The sequence below is a fragment of the Brugia malayi genome, assembly GCF_000002995.4.
Source record: "Brugia malayi strain FR3 genome assembly, contig: Bm_v4_Chr3_scaffold_001, whole genome shotgun sequence".
Lineage (NCBI taxonomy): Eukaryota > Metazoa > Nematoda > Chromadorea > Rhabditida > Onchocercidae > Brugia > Brugia malayi.
In genome coordinates, this window is record NW_025062477.1 from 13,256,376 (window position 1) to 13,273,180 (window position 16,805).

At 32.8% G+C, this 16,805-nt stretch overlaps 3 protein-coding genes across 4 annotated transcripts; all 3 read left to right on the forward strand.

Moving 5' to 3' along the window:
• Positions 1-1,058: 1,058 nt before the first annotated feature.
• On the forward strand, positions 1,059-6,148 carry Bm4805 (the record flags this gene model as incomplete). 2 transcript variants are annotated; one of them, XM_001898584.2, is made up of 15 exons in its annotated part: positions 1,059-1,117; positions 1,276-1,417; positions 1,545-1,648; positions 1,760-1,838; positions 1,993-2,127; positions 2,441-2,564; positions 2,906-3,145; positions 3,549-3,693; positions 4,006-4,124; positions 4,332-4,451; positions 4,678-4,773; positions 4,950-5,060; positions 5,229-5,328; positions 5,470-5,611; positions 6,053-6,148. In XM_001898584.2, 15 exons carry the CDS (start codon positions 1,059-1,061, stop codon positions 6,146-6,148), a joined length of 1,812 nt encoding a protein of 603 aa, XP_001898619.2. The 2 variants fall into 2 exon arrangements, with proteins under 2 accessions (XP_001898619.2, XP_042936972.1); XM_043081038.1 differs by lacking the exon at positions 4,678-4,773.
• A 745-nt stretch (positions 6,149-6,893) lies between these two features.
• Positions 6,894-9,216, forward strand: Bm2694 (TGF-beta induced apoptosis protein 2, putative; the record flags this gene model as incomplete). The annotated part of the gene is made up of 7 exons (XM_001898585.2): positions 6,894-7,003; positions 7,394-7,491; positions 7,664-7,737; positions 7,964-8,239; positions 8,323-8,439; positions 8,630-8,749; positions 9,043-9,216. 7 exons carry the CDS (start codon positions 6,894-6,896, stop codon positions 9,214-9,216), a joined length of 969 nt encoding a protein of 322 aa, XP_001898620.2.
• Positions 9,217-11,990: 2,774 nt separating this feature from the next.
• On the forward strand, positions 11,991-15,684 carry Bma-pghm-1 (Copper type II ascorbate-dependent monooxygenase, C-terminal domain containing protein; the record flags this gene model as incomplete). The annotated part of the gene is made up of 9 exons (XM_043081039.1): positions 11,991-12,269; positions 12,981-13,038; positions 13,178-13,265; positions 13,393-13,511; positions 14,123-14,305; positions 14,467-14,555; positions 14,750-14,881; positions 15,137-15,228; positions 15,603-15,684. The coding sequence occupies 9 exons, from the start codon at positions 11,991-11,993 to the stop codon at positions 15,682-15,684; spliced, it is 1,122 nt and encodes a 373-aa protein (XP_042936973.1).
• Positions 15,685-16,805: the final 1,121 nt, after the last annotated feature.

Consider the following 16,805-nt stretch of genomic DNA (forward strand, 5'->3'; position numbering starts at 1 on the left):
GTGTTTTAATATTCATTTTCTAGAAGGAAATTTGGCTGCAAGATAACTTAAATCTGACGTTGTGGCTTAATCAATATTTCGTGTCTCTTTAAAACAATCGTACTGAATAGAACTAGTTATAAGATTGTTCTGTTTTCATCTACGCAATGATCAAGGAATCAAGGAAGGCTCAATTTTGACCTTCAGAAGGTCATAGCGATGTAATCAAGAAGAAAGCTTCACCACATCTGCATTTTGCAGTATTGGTAAGAAAAAGATTTAATCCGATCAAATAGTCTCTTCAGCTGCTGGTATCAGATGTTATTGCACATTGCTGTCGTGAAAAAAGTGATAAATTTCGTTGACCTCTGTGCTATATCTAGAAAGGTTAAATACAATGTTGCCTGGTAAGTTATTATGTTTGAAAAGAATGCACAAACGGAATGTGAATTGTTTTACTGGCAGAAAGTAAAATAAAGGCTATGCGCAGATAGTAACAGCAACCAGTTGAGCTTGTGATAAACAATCGAAAAAACTAAAAATTAGGCAGTTATGAAAAAGAACAGTCAATTCAAGTTGCGACTGCATGAGGGTGTCCATGGCAACATGTCACAAGCTTGCGACACATTTAACTTTCACTACACCATATACTTTTAACTTCGCTCATTTTCCAACAAACATCTAAATAATGCTTCTTTTTTCATTTTACCACCGTTTTTGACATTCATTGGTTGTGCACGGTACAATGATGGGATTTAGATATGTCTTAGAAGCAAATTAGTTAAGCTAATTTGTTGTTAAGCAATGTGTTATCTGCTTCTATCATCTGCTATTGAAAAATCAAGGCCTTTTCTGCAAAAAAATAATAAAAGCTGGAAATTGGGTTTCCAGAAAGAGTTAAAACTAAAACTTTTGCATGGATTAGCTCTTCAACTAGCAAAAGAGAATCCTGATAAATTCTAATCACCTATAATTTAGATTGAAAGATCAAAGTCAATCTCCCGATCATTCTAATGAGATAGTCTGTGGTGTCCGTGAAGACAGTTCTTTTTCATTTCATAGAACGATCTAGAACAAAGATGTCTAAAAGTATGAGTACGAAGAAGCACTTGTCTGACTGCAATGGATCAGGCGAAGCGTACGTATGAAAGTTGACTTTTCATTATAGTTAGTTCTCTTTTAGCAAATTATGATAACAAAACTTAGGTTTAATGGTTGAACTGTGATTGAAGAAGATGAGATGACAATTACGATGACTGAAGGTAGTCTTACGTGTTTTTCACGATTCAATTTAAGATGTGCTTTTGCGATTCCAGAGCTCCCGCGAGGTGAGCTCTTTCGATTCATCCTGTGCAGTTCGTGGGATGATGCCCACTTCATTGGTCTCAACGCTATCGAACTATTTAATACGGCTGGTGAGAGACCACAGATCGACGAAGTAAGGAAATTTCTTCTTTTGATTTCTTTTTCTCAAGACAATCCATTACTCTCGAATGTTCGAATTGACTGATATACTTTGAATAACTCTCAGCAATACTATAAAAAAACGAAAAATGAAGTTGCAGATGAAAACAAATGCGACTATAACGCGTGGTTCTTTGGATAATGTATTCAAGAATGGAGAAGTGAATTTATCTACTAATGATCCATGTAAAATGTGGTCTGCCAGGTATATATACTTTCTTAAAGAAACACAGAAACTCCATGAAAAATGAGAAGCGGAAGTATAGTATGACATAGATCAGAATGCAAAAGTAATATTTTGAGGTAACGGTTTTAGGTACGATAATCTGGCAGAATTACTTCACATTGAAATCCGCCTCAAAAAACAGGAAAGTATTGCGATGATCCGAATTTGGGTATATATTTTTTATTAATCTAGATTAAACGAAATAAACAGCTTATATAATCGAAATAAGTAAGCAAATAATTGCAAAAAACAAGCAAACAAACAAAAAGAACCGTTAAGTTTTCAAATTAAAATTATGAAAAAGCAACGAAGGAATTTTACAGAATTATAACGAATCGCGTGTTCACGCACTGTGCGGTGTGCATGATCTTCGGATCGAATTGGATGGTGTAACAATATTTCAGGGCGAGATATCATGTGCATTTACTTTTGAAAATGAAGAAGAATCCATGGGTGATGTTAGTATTTCCGATACATTTTCTGAAAGGTCTAATTGTCAACACCGGATTTTCAGTAGATACGGAACATACATACTTTCAATATTATTTGCCGTTAGAATTTTACTAATAACGATACATTGTGTAGAACTTGCTTTTAATTTGATTTCACGGTTATAGGCATTTATTGAAATATTTTTGAAATTATAAAGAATGAGGCAAAAAAACATGGCCGAACATGACGAAATCATTGCATGCATGATGAGCATACGGATGATTTCATTTGTATAGTTAGAAGGAGAGATGATTCTGTATTAATCTCAGTATGATTCAGACGATTCTATTTACAACAAATGATGCCATATTGGAACTAATCGCTGAAAACGACAAGTGTTTACGAAGAGATGAAATAATGCGGAGTGCTTTGGATCTTCAAGAACTGGGGAACGACCTTGAAGGTTTTGTTTAAAATAAATATTCTACAAATCTTTGCTTCGATACAATGGTACATGTATAATTTTGATTAAAATAATAACATTGGATGATTTTTTATGGAATTTTTACTTCATTATTTCAAATTACTATTACAGTTGAACGAATGTAGTCATTTTAAATCTTTGTTATTAGATCCGTAAAAATTTTGAATTTGAGATAACTTTAGTATAGTGAAGATAACATCACCAAATGATTGGTAATTACCTTAATGAAAGTTAAATTGACTGTTTATCAGATGTGTTACTTTTTTCAAAAATAATGAAGATAGCAGAGAATAGCAGAGAGATTTCTTTTATAATTGAAGCGCCGTCAAGAACAGAAACAATAAGTGCGCCAAATGCTCTCAGACCATCTACTGGTGATCGACGACCTCGAGTTCGAAGTACAATTCGATCCACTGATCAAAAATCAACAAATATTGATGTCGCTGAAGAAAATATTTCAAAACTATCTGTTCATAGCTGCATTACAGAAAAAGATGATGGAATAGAAAATGATGAGATGAAAGCAGAACAAGAAGATATTGGTCTTTTTTTACTTAAAGGTATTGCAGATTTATGGAGAACTATATAACAACTAGTTAAGTTCTTACATTTAGAAAATGCTTGTTTCAGTGGAAATGACTAAAGTTAATAAATGCTGCTAAAACCAGCTGTAACTATGTTTTCTTGTAGATGAATAATAATAATGATAGTAGTAGCGAATCTTAATGTGACTCGTATCTATTCTCATATATAAATCAGCACTTTAGCATGAAAGATCAAATAAATAGTCCTACTGCATGATCTATTATAAACATGTTTGAGACAATGAAGGAGTGAATTTCTACAATTTTCTTTGCTAACTGTATGACATCTTATTTAATGAAAGAATGGCAACAGCTTTTTTAAAACTTTGATGTCGCTGAAGAAAATATTCCAAATCCTACTTCAGAAATATATTTTTAGTATTTCACATAGAACTTCTGGAAAACTGGGGTGCACCGGATTGCATTGGCTTAACGGGTTTACAATTTCTCGGCCCGCATGGTATCGTTTTGGATCCTTCAGACTGCAGTATAACAACTTCTACTGCCACACAAACTTCTCACAGGTTTTTATCATATTGCTATAAGTGTTAGTAAATATTTATTGAACAAATGTTAAGGATGGTAATGATTGCATGTAATCCTCCGGAAAATCCTCCAATATTTTCAACTATACCGAGAGTAATTGAATGAAGTACTCAGCATAACAGTACTGATTGTTCACTATTTCAAATTAATTATTTCACTTGAAAACTCTTTTGTATCAGAGTTTTGAAATTCGCGAATATTGCATTTTTTCTGTTTGTCCAAATTTATGAATTGCATCTGCGATAATCTGTTTAATGCTAATATTTGTAAGTAAACAAGATTGAATTTAGGTTATTGAATGGGAGAAATTTAACAAGAAACAGGGAAGATATGTGGCTTTCATCGTATTCACGTAATTCACCACCAGTGCGAGTAACGGTGACGTTCGCGGAACCTATTATAGCTTCAGGTGTATTAATTAGTATAAGCATAGCATGGTCTCTGGAACTTCTATAACTACATGCAAACGAATAATCAGACTATGATTATGGCGTTTTATTAAAATCTGAATTTTGAATTTGCAGTCTTTTTTTGAAATGAAAAAAGAATTACAAAGTTATGGAAGAGTAAGTTACCAATGACTTCCATAGATAAATATCAATTTTTTATCCTTTAGGTATCTGCGTATGGAATTACAATGCTTCACCGGAAATGTCATATGCTGGAGTACGTTGCATCCAAATATATGTAAATAGTAAACTGCTTCAAGGTCCCATACTGCTAAGGAAAGCTCCAGGTTTCTCATAATTTTGTTGACAAAGTAACACTTCCTATTGCTACGACTGTTTGAAGTTCTGTCGTAAATTCGTTGAAAATGTCTAAATTATCCTTTTTCTAATAATTGAGCTATTCTCTTTTCACGTCTTATATTATTATGGTTTCAAATTCCTTTAAGTTGGAACTGTCTTTAAACCTTTAAGCTTAGGCATTTGAAAGTTTCTCTTTGCTAATGGAAATTTCAGGATATATTCATTTTGATTACGTACAAGATATCATTTTCAACAAATGCATCCTTTATAAGCCTATATCTAGGCCACAGACACAGTCTATTAACGGATGTTAGTAATAGCGTTCTCAAAATTGTCATTTCAGTAATATTCTCGAATTCTCGAAATTGTTGTTAGTTAATCTTTCTTTCTAAATCATTTATCACCTAAAACGTTGAAGTTTCATAAAATAACATCCTCTGTCATAAATGTTATCTCTTACCTGGAGAACACATTATGTTTTGCAGTTACATATCAGTTACGGTTGCATTGCAGTTGGGGTGATGAATACTACATCGGTCTAAACGGGATCGAATTTTACGATCATCGCGAGGAACTTATCAAACTTCTCCCACAAAGTTTGCTCATACATTACTATTCCAGATTTTTTTTATTCTAAGATATTTTTTTTGATCTAACTTACATGAATGACAGTATGAAAATTTCGTTCTAATCATACCGAAGTAGTCACTTATTCCATGAGCTATTACATTACCACAATTTATAAAAATACAGCGATTTTACAGACTTGGCAGCATATCCGGAGAGTGTGAATGTATTACCGAATGTTAACGATGATCCACGAACAAGCGACAAACTGATTGATGGTTTCAATGATACCGAGAAGTCCGCTTTTCATTTTATCAGATCATACGATTTTATGGCAGTTTAAAAAGCTTAGAATATTTGGACATTAATTTGTGGCATATTTCTGAAGGTTATAAAAGTGTCTTCTTTTACATAAATTAAATCTATTGAGAATTCCAGTCCATCACATATGTGGTTAACACCAATATTGCCTAATCGTTGTGCAAGAGTATTTGTTGTGTTCGACTTTCCAACGTACGTATCACGTATCAATATATATAACTATCGGAAGACAACAGAACGGGGAGCGCGGCTTGTTACTGTTCGTTTCATAGATAATTTTATGAAGAAATAAGGAATTCATTATTATTTAGTCTCTTCTTTGAGAATTTATGAGATCAAGTAGAGAAATAATATTCATGTCCTTATCTTTTAATTTGAAATCTATCCATGTATTTATGATGAAATCCTATTATATATATATATATTTCAAACGTATTTAAACTTTATCTGAAAGTGTATTTGAAATATCTGAAATTTTATTTTATTATTTTTAGTTTAAATATCTGAAAGTACCTATCTGAATATCGATTTTCCAAAAATTTAGATACTTCGATTTACACATTTATATATATATATTTAGATAATAAATATATCTTTGTCCATATATTTTTTTATTTTATTACTACATGACTCTCTTAAAATATATATATATATATATATAATAATAATAATAAAAATTAAAGGCGTTAAATTTTATTAGATATCGGTTGACGATCTGATCGTGTTCAGTGGTGAGGTACCACAAAGTACGTCATACAAAACCGGTGTTTTGTCAATCTCGCTCCGAGAAGAATGACTTACTTGATACATGCTAACCTTTAGTATTCTTTCCTTGTTGATTAAGCATTTAATAAATATGTATGAATTCGTCTTGTTATATAAAACACAGAGCTTGTTGATAAATTTCATTTCGTAAAAGTTCTATATATGTCCTCATTATAAATTGACACTCTTTTAATAGTTGATAAATGAATGTTTTGATTCAGATTTTAGTCCGAATACGAGGAAATGTTAAATAGACAATCTAGAGGGTAAACAAGAGTTGGGTGGGTAAATCGCTATATCATCGAGATTTCCTGTTGCAGCATGCGACTGACTGTGAGCCGTCTAATGCTTCTAGAAAATGGGTAGGGACTTGTAGAGCGGAGAGAGATTCTAGGATGAAGAAGTCAATATTTCTTCAGCCGGAACGTTAATATATTCCTCAGCTAATATTAGAATTGATAACCGAAGTTCTCCCCGAGCATCAGGAAAACCGGAAAGATAGCACAGCTGATGGATAAGCAGTCATTATTACATCGCAAAGAGCATAAGGAAGGGCTTAACTCGAGTCGCAATTGTGGATGGTGCTAGTTTGCAGGAAAATTTTAGCATCGTTGGTTTGGGAAGTTTTCGTGTCGAATTGCCTCCGAATAATCTTTCTGAATCAGATTATATTCTTGGAGAAGTTTTGAATAGGAATTAACATTCTTTTTTGTTGGGTTTCAAGTTCTTTGTTTTGTTTGGTTTTGAGTTTTTCAGCAAGAAAATAACAAATTGGAATGAATGCACAGTATTCACTTTGCAGTGGTCACTCAAATTCCAGTGATAACTCAAACAACACGTCCGGAGATAATAACATAAATAATAGCAGTGCAAATAATAATGGAAGGTGAAATTCTTTTAAATTCCATGATGAAACAAAAAGTTTTGCACTTGTTATGTTTGAAGGGAGATTCTGCGCAAAAGTGGTACTTTTTGTAATAAATAAAATGCGTGTAAATTAACTAAAGTAATTGTTAAACATTGTTTCATTCCAAATAGGTTTTTCTTTCCTCTGTATTATGTCTGATTTAGAGTTCATATTAAATTTCGTTAGATTGTGTGAAGCGGAAATAACGATGAATGGATTGTTTCATCCGAATGATCTGAAAGCATTACAAAATCTCAAAAAAAAAAAAAAAAAAATGCTGCAGTGTGCATAGTTTTCAGTGATCTTCAATGCTTGCATTACGCTATCTTAAGGAAGTTTGTGTCGCAGTGAGAAGGAGATTATTTATAGGCATAAGAAAGGAGTGCGATTTGAAAATGTGAAAATCTACCTTTTCGAGAGAACACAGGGATTTGATGTTGTTCCGTCGTCTGGTGGCTTTGCACTTGGTTTGCTTTTAACTTTTGTGTAACCTTTTTGGATCACCTGAAAATTATCAATGTTTGATCTCGATAATGCGCATGTATGCTCCATGTTTATTTTTATTAGCGGATATCCTTCAATAATTTTCTTGATGGAATTTAATTCCATTTGCTTCATTTTTGTAAATGTTGATTGTAGGAATGCAAAAGAAGCATTTTGATATACGTGAAGTTGCACTCCACAGTAAAATGGCCAGTAATAACATAACTAAGGTTTTTTTTTTGTCGTGTTTTCTTGTTATTGAAGATTACTTCTTCTGATCATTTATTTTCAGACTTTTGATAATGATCCGTCATTTTAGTGTGTCCGATATAAGGACCGTTTAAAGTACAAAAAGTTCTTTATCTGTATATTAACATTAGTTGTTGCTCATTAATGTTTTATTGATTCAGACTTGGGTCTTTGGGTCTTAAAATTTTCTTATCTTATTTCTTTAAGTCTCAAGATAACAAATTGCCTACAAAAAATTTGGTTGAGCAAGTATGCACGGTGTCAGCTAGACGTAAACGAAAGTATTGTAATGCTTTGGACGAAAACTCTGTAGTGACAAAGCGGCTAAGAATTAGTGATGGATCAATGGATCAAACGAAGGCGATTACAAACGACTACAAATTATCGAAAGAAAAAGCGATTGCGAATGAAGATAACGAAGAGTCAAAGATATCTGAAAGGACATCTTCAACAGATATGCCAAAATGTGTGACAAAATATAACGTATGCTTTTTAACGTTAGGGAGAAAATTTGATCGGTAACGGTAATTTTTTTCTTTGCCAATGTGTAAATTTTTTAATTTCAGGCAGAAGAAGAAGGCGAAAAAGATAATATTTACATAGTAAAGAAATATTTTCGTCCACTTAGTCGAAGAATTAGATTACTCAAATTGAGACGTGCAGGGTTTAAAAAATTTGTGAAGGTCAGTCTCTTTTTAAATTCTTATACTGTTTCAATCTTTCTACTTTTTCATGTATTTGATCGCTTTCTAAGTGGACAACAGTTACGAACAAATAATATGTAAAAAGAGTAAAATATCTTTCAGTTATTCGACAAGATTTTTCGGTAAGTTTTTCTAAAAATTTGGTGAAGTAGTCCAAATTTGTTTCAAGGATGACCAAACTATCTGTAATGTTATACGGGAAAGTCGAAAACAATGTGGTTGTTCATGTGGTACCTTACCGTGTTCACCCGAGACTTGCGAGTGTTCTAGAAATGGTATCGAATGCTTGGTAAGGGTTTTTGTTGTTCTACTGTATTGCCATTTGCCCTTTCTATACTGACTTATTAGTTTTGGTCGTATTGAATTGATTAAAACGAAATTGGGAAGAATTGACTTTTATTTCCCTCGATGTTTTTTTTTTTTTTAAATAGCCTATTGTTCATAGTTGTTAATTTTATTCCTTTTACGAACTTTACATTATATTAAACTTTTAAAAAAGTTATCACTGATTGAAGAAAAAAGTTATCACTGAATTAGTACGTGCTGCTAACTGTTGTTTTACTTGTTACAATCGTATTCCAGGTGGATCGACCTTCATTCCCCTGTGCTTGTACAGCTGCAAGTTGCAATAATCCTTTTGGTCGTCGAGAATTCGACGAAACACTTGTTCACGCACATTTCCATTCAACTATTATGCGTACACAAGCAGCTCAAAAACTTATGCATACCAAGCAACCAAATACAGTTGATATATAAGAAGTTAATGGCAGTTGCGAATTATTGGCTTAAGAAGTTTTGGCATCAATTACATTCTCCGTTTTTATGGATGATTGAAATCTCCATTGTTAATAAGCTAATCTGTAAAACTATAAAACTTTAATGTTATTTAGATTTGAAATGTTCAGAAGTATTTCAGAAGTAATTAAGTTTCCAGTGTTATGTGAAATGGGTTTTTGTGGCTTATGTTTTGTCATAATTATAGAAGTGCTAATGGCCTGGTTTTTTGAAATTTTAGCATTATTTAACTTTCTCGATGTTGTTGATGAGAAATGGATTATTGTCGTTTTTCATTTTTTGTCGTAATTGGATTGAGTTGGTATTAGTATTCAGTGTAGTGATTGATATTGTTGTTTCAGTTGTAGAATACAGATTCTTGCTTCGGCCCACAGAAGTGTTCCTACTAATGAAAAAAGCGTTGGGTATTATTGATTTTTATTAGTACTGGAGATATGAAGTTGGTTTGATACTTTGCTTAAACATAGTTTGTCTTTTTGTTGTATAGATTTCCAAAGATGACGGCATGCTGGAAACATTGATAGATGCTGCAAATTGTGTGCAGTATCGATTCATGTTGCATGCAATTTACGAACTCACACAGCCTCGTGGGTTGAAATGTTGAGGAAGTGTTTGTGTAAGACATATCGCTGTACCTCAGTTAAGGTGTGTTGATTTCCAAAAACTCTTGAATTTAATTGGTCAAATTGCACCATTTTCATGTGATGAGGACGACATTTGTTCTTTGAACTTAGCGATTTGATGGAGGATTCGTGATACGTTGGCGTGTTGTAATTTTGGTCATTTCACTATGACACTTTCCAAGAATAATTAGAGCTAGCTAACATACGTACATTTCTCGATGCCGAGAAATGACGTTCTCAACGTGACCAGGAAGCGCAAACGTGTCTGGTACTTCATTATTTATGGTGCAGAGATCAGTGTTTGGTCTTATTAATTTAATTGTGTGATGAGGCCGTAGCGGAAAATGTCTTTTATTAGTGGTATATATTCTTTATGTGAATACTGATATGAAATCTGAAGGAATAGGTTAGTTTGCACTTACCTTTAATTCATCGATATTCTTATTTTCTTTCTGTTATTTAACAAAAGTTCATAAACATGTGTGGCATTCCTATCAGTTATTTTTGATTTGTGCCTAATCTTGTCATTCAGAAATATTGGAAAGTAAATCTGAAAATTCACAATGCAAAAATCTTCAATTTAGATTTAGATAAAAGGAGAAAAGACAGCATGGCTCTGAACCTTCATTTTTTATTCAAAAGTATATATTGTTGATATGTCTGTCATTCAACAAGGGAAGATAAAAAGAATACAAAACGATTTGTAGAGAAATCCCTATTTGTGTATAAATTTATTCTTTTACTATTTGCACAGATAAAGTAACAGGAAAAGAATTGAAATTTTAAGAGAAATATGACCGCTAGCTAATATGACAAAGTTGCATGAAACTGAATGTGAATTTGTGCTTCAGATGAACTATAAGTGAACTTAACTTGAGAATTCAGTCATAATTGTTTCTTGAAATTCAAGATAGGAATATTTTAGAAAGAAAAATAAAGTGTCATTCATTACTCCTTGATAATTCTCAATTTTCATGATAGTTAATGAACTTCAACGGTAGATAATGACTGCTAAGATTAGATGGTTGTCAAAATTACTTGAGAGGTTTATAACTTTAAAAAACTGTAATGCTTTTGAAAAATTCCTGGTTTACAAAAGTTTTAAAAACTCTATTTTTAAAATTTCAAAGAGTTTGAAAAAAAAATAGCATTATATGAGACTTTTGGTCCATAAATAGTCATTAAACAGGAAAGCAAATGATTTGTAAATAATTGCACTAGCCAAGAACGCACTCAAAAAATTTTGAAACTAAAACTTTGTGAGAAGACAATTAATAAAGTCTGATAATTAAGAAGAAAGGGAATGAAATTCAAATTCCTTAGCGAATTAGAAAATGAAAATGTGGATGTAACAAACAAGAAGTTACTTTCCTCTTTCTTCCGTTGGTATACCATCAAATCTAATGGCAATGTTTTTATTTTAATGAGTAAAGCAATAAAATAATACCCAATAAGTTTCCATTATTCTGTAATACTACTTTCATTTTTAAGGAAATATATTTGCTTGCATTTACTGGGCCACCTTACACAACTCTATTGCTGGCCTTTGCCAAAGCTACATACCTTTCCATTTTACTCCCACAATTCACGAACACTTTTGAATTTGTACTCATTTTATTGATAAGGCATATGCAGATCTCAAGAATGTTGGTATTGATATAATATTTGATTATCCAAAATTATCCAAAATGCATGCATTCATTTGAAAATTTTATCAATCTACCATTGCAAGACAGCAAAATTGAAGCTCATTGCAGCAATTAATTCAATCCTTTTGCTTAGATTATTCATTAAGTTTTTTAAAGCACAGCATAAGATAGATACAAGATGGAGAATTTCTGTCTTATTTATTGATTGATGAATCATTCTGAATTTATTTTTCATTTTAGGCATAAAAAATGTAAAGTGATTTTTACAACTCTGGGTGGATAGAATAGAAATTTAAAAGCAATCCAGAAAGATGTAAACTTCATAATCAACAAGGATCATTCCGAAAGTCATTCCAAGGTATTATATTGAGGACAATAACAAAGTGATAAAACATGCAATAAAAGTTTCGCTAATAATAAAGTCTTTCTCGATCAATCATATCCATCCAATCCTTGAAACAATATGGCAGAATTAAGGCTCAGCCTGTACAAATCAATAGTCAAAAGCCCAGCAACAGCAGCAGCAACACCAATAGCCATTGAAGTTATGGTAAATACGCCTCCCCCTCCCTGGCCAACCACAATATTGATCGTTAGGAATTCAGTGGTAAGCAAAATGTTGGCCTTAGGCTGCAAGAAACTCTCATTTTTGTTTCTTTCATTATTATCATTAAATATTTATCAAATAACGAAAGCTAATGAAGTCACCGAGCTACGAATGTCAGGGGCTGAACCAGTTATGGTAAGTAAAATTTGTTTTATACAGTAATCGACAAATGCTATGTATTTTTGACTTGATCTCATCTTGAATGTATTGTTTTGAAACTGAACAACGACTCTTCAATTGTTATCACTCTTCATTTTCTAATTATTATGTTATTCTTATTTGTATTTCAAAAATTGGCCTTAAAAAATCGATTAAAAAAATTTTTTTTTTCCCAACTATTTAATTCATATTTATTTTATTTGCTAAGATACTTCTTGATGTAAAAGCGAATTCTATAACGGCATTTTTTGCAAGAAGTTTTATTTCATAAGATGTCAGTGGTAATTTTATCGGTCAACTTAATATATTTGAAAGTGCTTGAGAAACTTTTTAATTAAATTGAGATTCTCTTTTGATGTCAGAAAATTGTTAAGGGAGAAAGAAGCAAAACATACTAGCCGTTTCTACTAATAAAAGAGTTCCAAGTGAATCTTGAACAGGGAAATTCTTTATAATGTTTGTGTTTTTAAGTGAATCTATGGAACAATGAAAATAAAGAGTTAAGATGCATCAATGGAACTGACCAAGAAATTAGGGCTTACAGAGAGCTAAAAAATGTACAGATGTGAGTATGTGAGAAATATTGAGAGACAGTCAAAGCAATATTTTCCCGATATACACTAGAGCTAACCATTTACCAATTGAGAATTTATGAATCATTTAACTTAACTATTTTTTTTTTTTCAGAATGATTCTTACTTATGTACAGCTATGCCACTCGATTCTAATACGGAACATTACATTGGTCAGTACATTTTATATGTATAAATTCATTGAGTTTTAAATCTTATGCGGGAAACTTGAATTAATCAAAATTTTGATACACTTTTATGTAAATAGCCTTTTAAAAGTAAATGAAATCAATCTAACCACATTATTTTCAGTTGGATATAAACCTTTTGCAACGATGCAAAAAGCTCATCATATGTTACTGTTTGGATGCAGTGGGCCAGGAAGTGACCAGGTCATTTGGTCAGTTTTTTTAATAGTAACTCTATGGCCACAGCATACATCCTTGAAACAAATCATCGAAACAAACCATACCTTATCATTTTGCATGACCAATTTGGATTCCTAATGAAATATGACAACATTTCAGGGATTGTGGAGATATGACAGTGGCTGGCCCACACTTTGAACGAGCACCAATATGTAACGATCAACCGAGCATACTGTATGCGTGGGGTAGGAACGCACCTGAATTGCACCTTCCGGAAGGTTTAACTCATAAACTCAAACTCATCCATTTGCTTATGTGAAAAATTAAGTTAAATTCTGGTATGACTGCATACTGACACTGAGATATACGTTACTGGAGAGGAAATTAATTGGATAAAAGTTTGACTCGTAGAACAAAATTAATTTAGATATTATATGAATAACCTTGTACGATTTGACAATAATGTTTTCACCTGAGCTAAACGAGCTACGATAGCTTCCACCAAGAATTAATGACAATAAAACTGAGGGAGATCTGTTATGGAAGTCAATAATTTGATATCTGTTAGAATGCTTTTTGGGAACACTTTCTGTGCAGAGAAGTTCTGAACTAAAAAGTACTGTCAGTAATGGCTTATTGATTAGATTACCTGGATAGAACATAGTTACTTTTTGGATGTTCCATCAGATAAGAGGGATTCAGGAAGTGGTCAAAAACAATTTTGAATTTTAGTTAGAACTTAATTCCTTGTGAAGAATATTTGGCTTTGCAGCTAAATAAGAATACAGTGGCTTTTATTTGAGAAAAACTAGTATGACAGTCTTTGGTGCAAAGTTTTTAAATACAATAGCAATTGGTTGAAGTGAAGCAGAAAATGACTAATTTGCAGGTGTCGGGTTCAAGGTTGGTGGACAAACGAATATTCAGTATCTTGTACTTCAAGTACACTATAAGGGACAACTCGGACCTGATTATTCTGGTTTAAGTATCGAGTCGACAGTCGAACCATTGACCAAAAGAGCATCCACCTTGCTGATGGTCACTGGCGGAAAGTTACCTCCGAACAAGAGAGGTATCAGGATTGATAAACTTCATATTTCGTCATCCGTTTCCTTTCGAATATAAAAGAAAACGATAGAGTACTGCTAAATTCCGGGAACATTTCTCACAACTCTACATTTGAGTTCGATCTTTGTCTTATCATTGCATATTTATGTACTCACTCAAATTTAGAAACATTTGAAACGGCATGCATAGTCGATGAAGACATTGAAATACATCCCTTTGCATTCCGCACACATACCCATCGACATGGCGAAATGGTTAATTTATTAACTAATTCGTAAGATTTGCACAATTTTGTCCTGTTTCAGTAATAACACTAATAATGGAAGCAAAATTTCACGTTCCCTGGATCTTTTTTAAACTAAATTTCTTTTCTCTCAATTTTTGGATTCGAAATATTCATTTATGCATTTGTCTTCCCGTAGAGGTGAAAAATTAATTATTACCACAGGTTAGCGGATGGGTAGTACGCGAGAATGAGTTTGGTCAGAATGTATGGGAGTTAATTGGCGAACGAAGTCCGCTACTTCCGCAAATGTTTCAATCGGTTAACAAGAACATTACAATTCGGCAAGGTGATGTGGTTAGTTTTCTAAAATTTTTTAATAACTCTGTGAAAAGTGTCTTTGCTTTTCAAATTTCTTAATTTTGATTTCAATGAATAAATAAAGTAATAGGAAATCAGTGAATGTACGGAAAAAACTGTAAGTATGGAAATAAAGATGGAATAAAACTTTTTCATTCATTAACAAAAATACGGAAAAACTATAAAATTCTTTACAGCTTAACAAAATTACAATTCACTCATTATATGAGTAGTAGTTGGGTATTTTTTCAGGTAGCAGCTCGCTGTGTACTAAACAACAAGGAAGATAAGGAATTTACGATGGGCAATACAAGTGACGATGAAATGTGCAACTACTACTTGATGTATTGGGTCTTAGGAGATCGTATTCTCAGGCAAGAAACCTTTTATGTTTTGATTTCAAATTCATATTTGCAACTATCATTTTCGTTGTATTCTAAATTATTCTTTTTCATATTTCAATTTTGCTCTAACAGTGACCTAGTAAATTAAGCAGGAAGAGAGTTATAGATAACTTAATTGACCCATAAGTAAAATATCTTGTCGGAGAGGGTAAGTGGATCGTTTAGCTGCACATTTAGCTGCAGGAAAATATCATGCAGCTAAACTTAATGGCACAAGCAGTTCGACAAGGAAAGCTTCGGATGGTGTCTTCGATACGAGGCGAGGGTTGTCTCATTCCGGTATATCCTTTGCAAATGTAATGTTTCTTCTTTAGAGACAACACATGCTATTCACCTGGGCCACCAGAATATCATTGGACGAGTGAAGCAGAGTTGAATAACATCCCAAAAGTGTGATAAGAAGGAATATGACAGAATCGATTTTTCTAAATTTTCTCTTCTATTATCTGAAACGAGGAACTTCAACAGGACTCTCTGTATCCTTATCGTCTCTTCTGCATCCGTTAAATAAAAATGCTTCATGCAAAATCTGTAAAGAACAATGTGTTCTTACTTCGAACAGGAATTTTTTCTTCCACGCTTTTATAACAGAAGGGTTTTAACCCCTACTTTACAATTCATTGCTTTTATCAACCCGACCATCGGGAAGAACTTTAAAAGAATCGTAAATAGAAGTGTCTCATTTTAATTTAACATCAATATTCTTCGCATAACGATATATTTGTTGTTATTGCTCACTAAGGTTCACAGACTGCACTCGTTAAGAGACAGCACCAAAAGTTTAAGTCGCGCACAAAACAGGAAAATATCCGGAACGTTGAGTTACATTTCCTCCAACTAAAACTTTTTACCGACTGATATCGAACTAGGAACGAAAGAAATGAAAAAGTCAATTACTTCGTGTACCGGTAATATGCTAGTATGCAAAGTATAGTTAATTAGAGAAAGAAAAGTGAACAAGACGTTGCCGAGAACCTACAAAGTATAATTCCAATTTCATTGATAATTTGACTAAATAAATACAAATATTCAATGCTGTGGGCTTGGAAAGTTATTTTCCCCTAACCTTTTATAGCAACTCATTGTTAGACTTCTCCTTATGCTTCTAGAATGGAATTTCTGCTAACGCTACTGACTTAATCCGAAGTTTGACATGCGTGAATTTCGGATGACTTGTCAACCTTGCCATTCTTGCTCATCCGTTAGAAAGAACATCATGATATGATCTATGGCACTTCCTCGATCATGGGAAACTTGAAAGTTTGGCAAATGAATGTCATGGGAACTTTTGATTTGAGCAGTTTGATGCTTCGTAGACCAAAACTGTTGTAACTGTTTGCCGTTTATGGATCAGCAGAAGCAAAAATGAGAAAAGGACTTGGCAATCCCTTATATATAGAGTAATTTACAAAGACGTAAATAATATAATCCTATTGATTACCAAGCAATGTGAACAGAAAAGGAAACTGCGTAGAGAAAGAGCTGGTCATTGCTTAACCCTCGAATATTGGCCATCA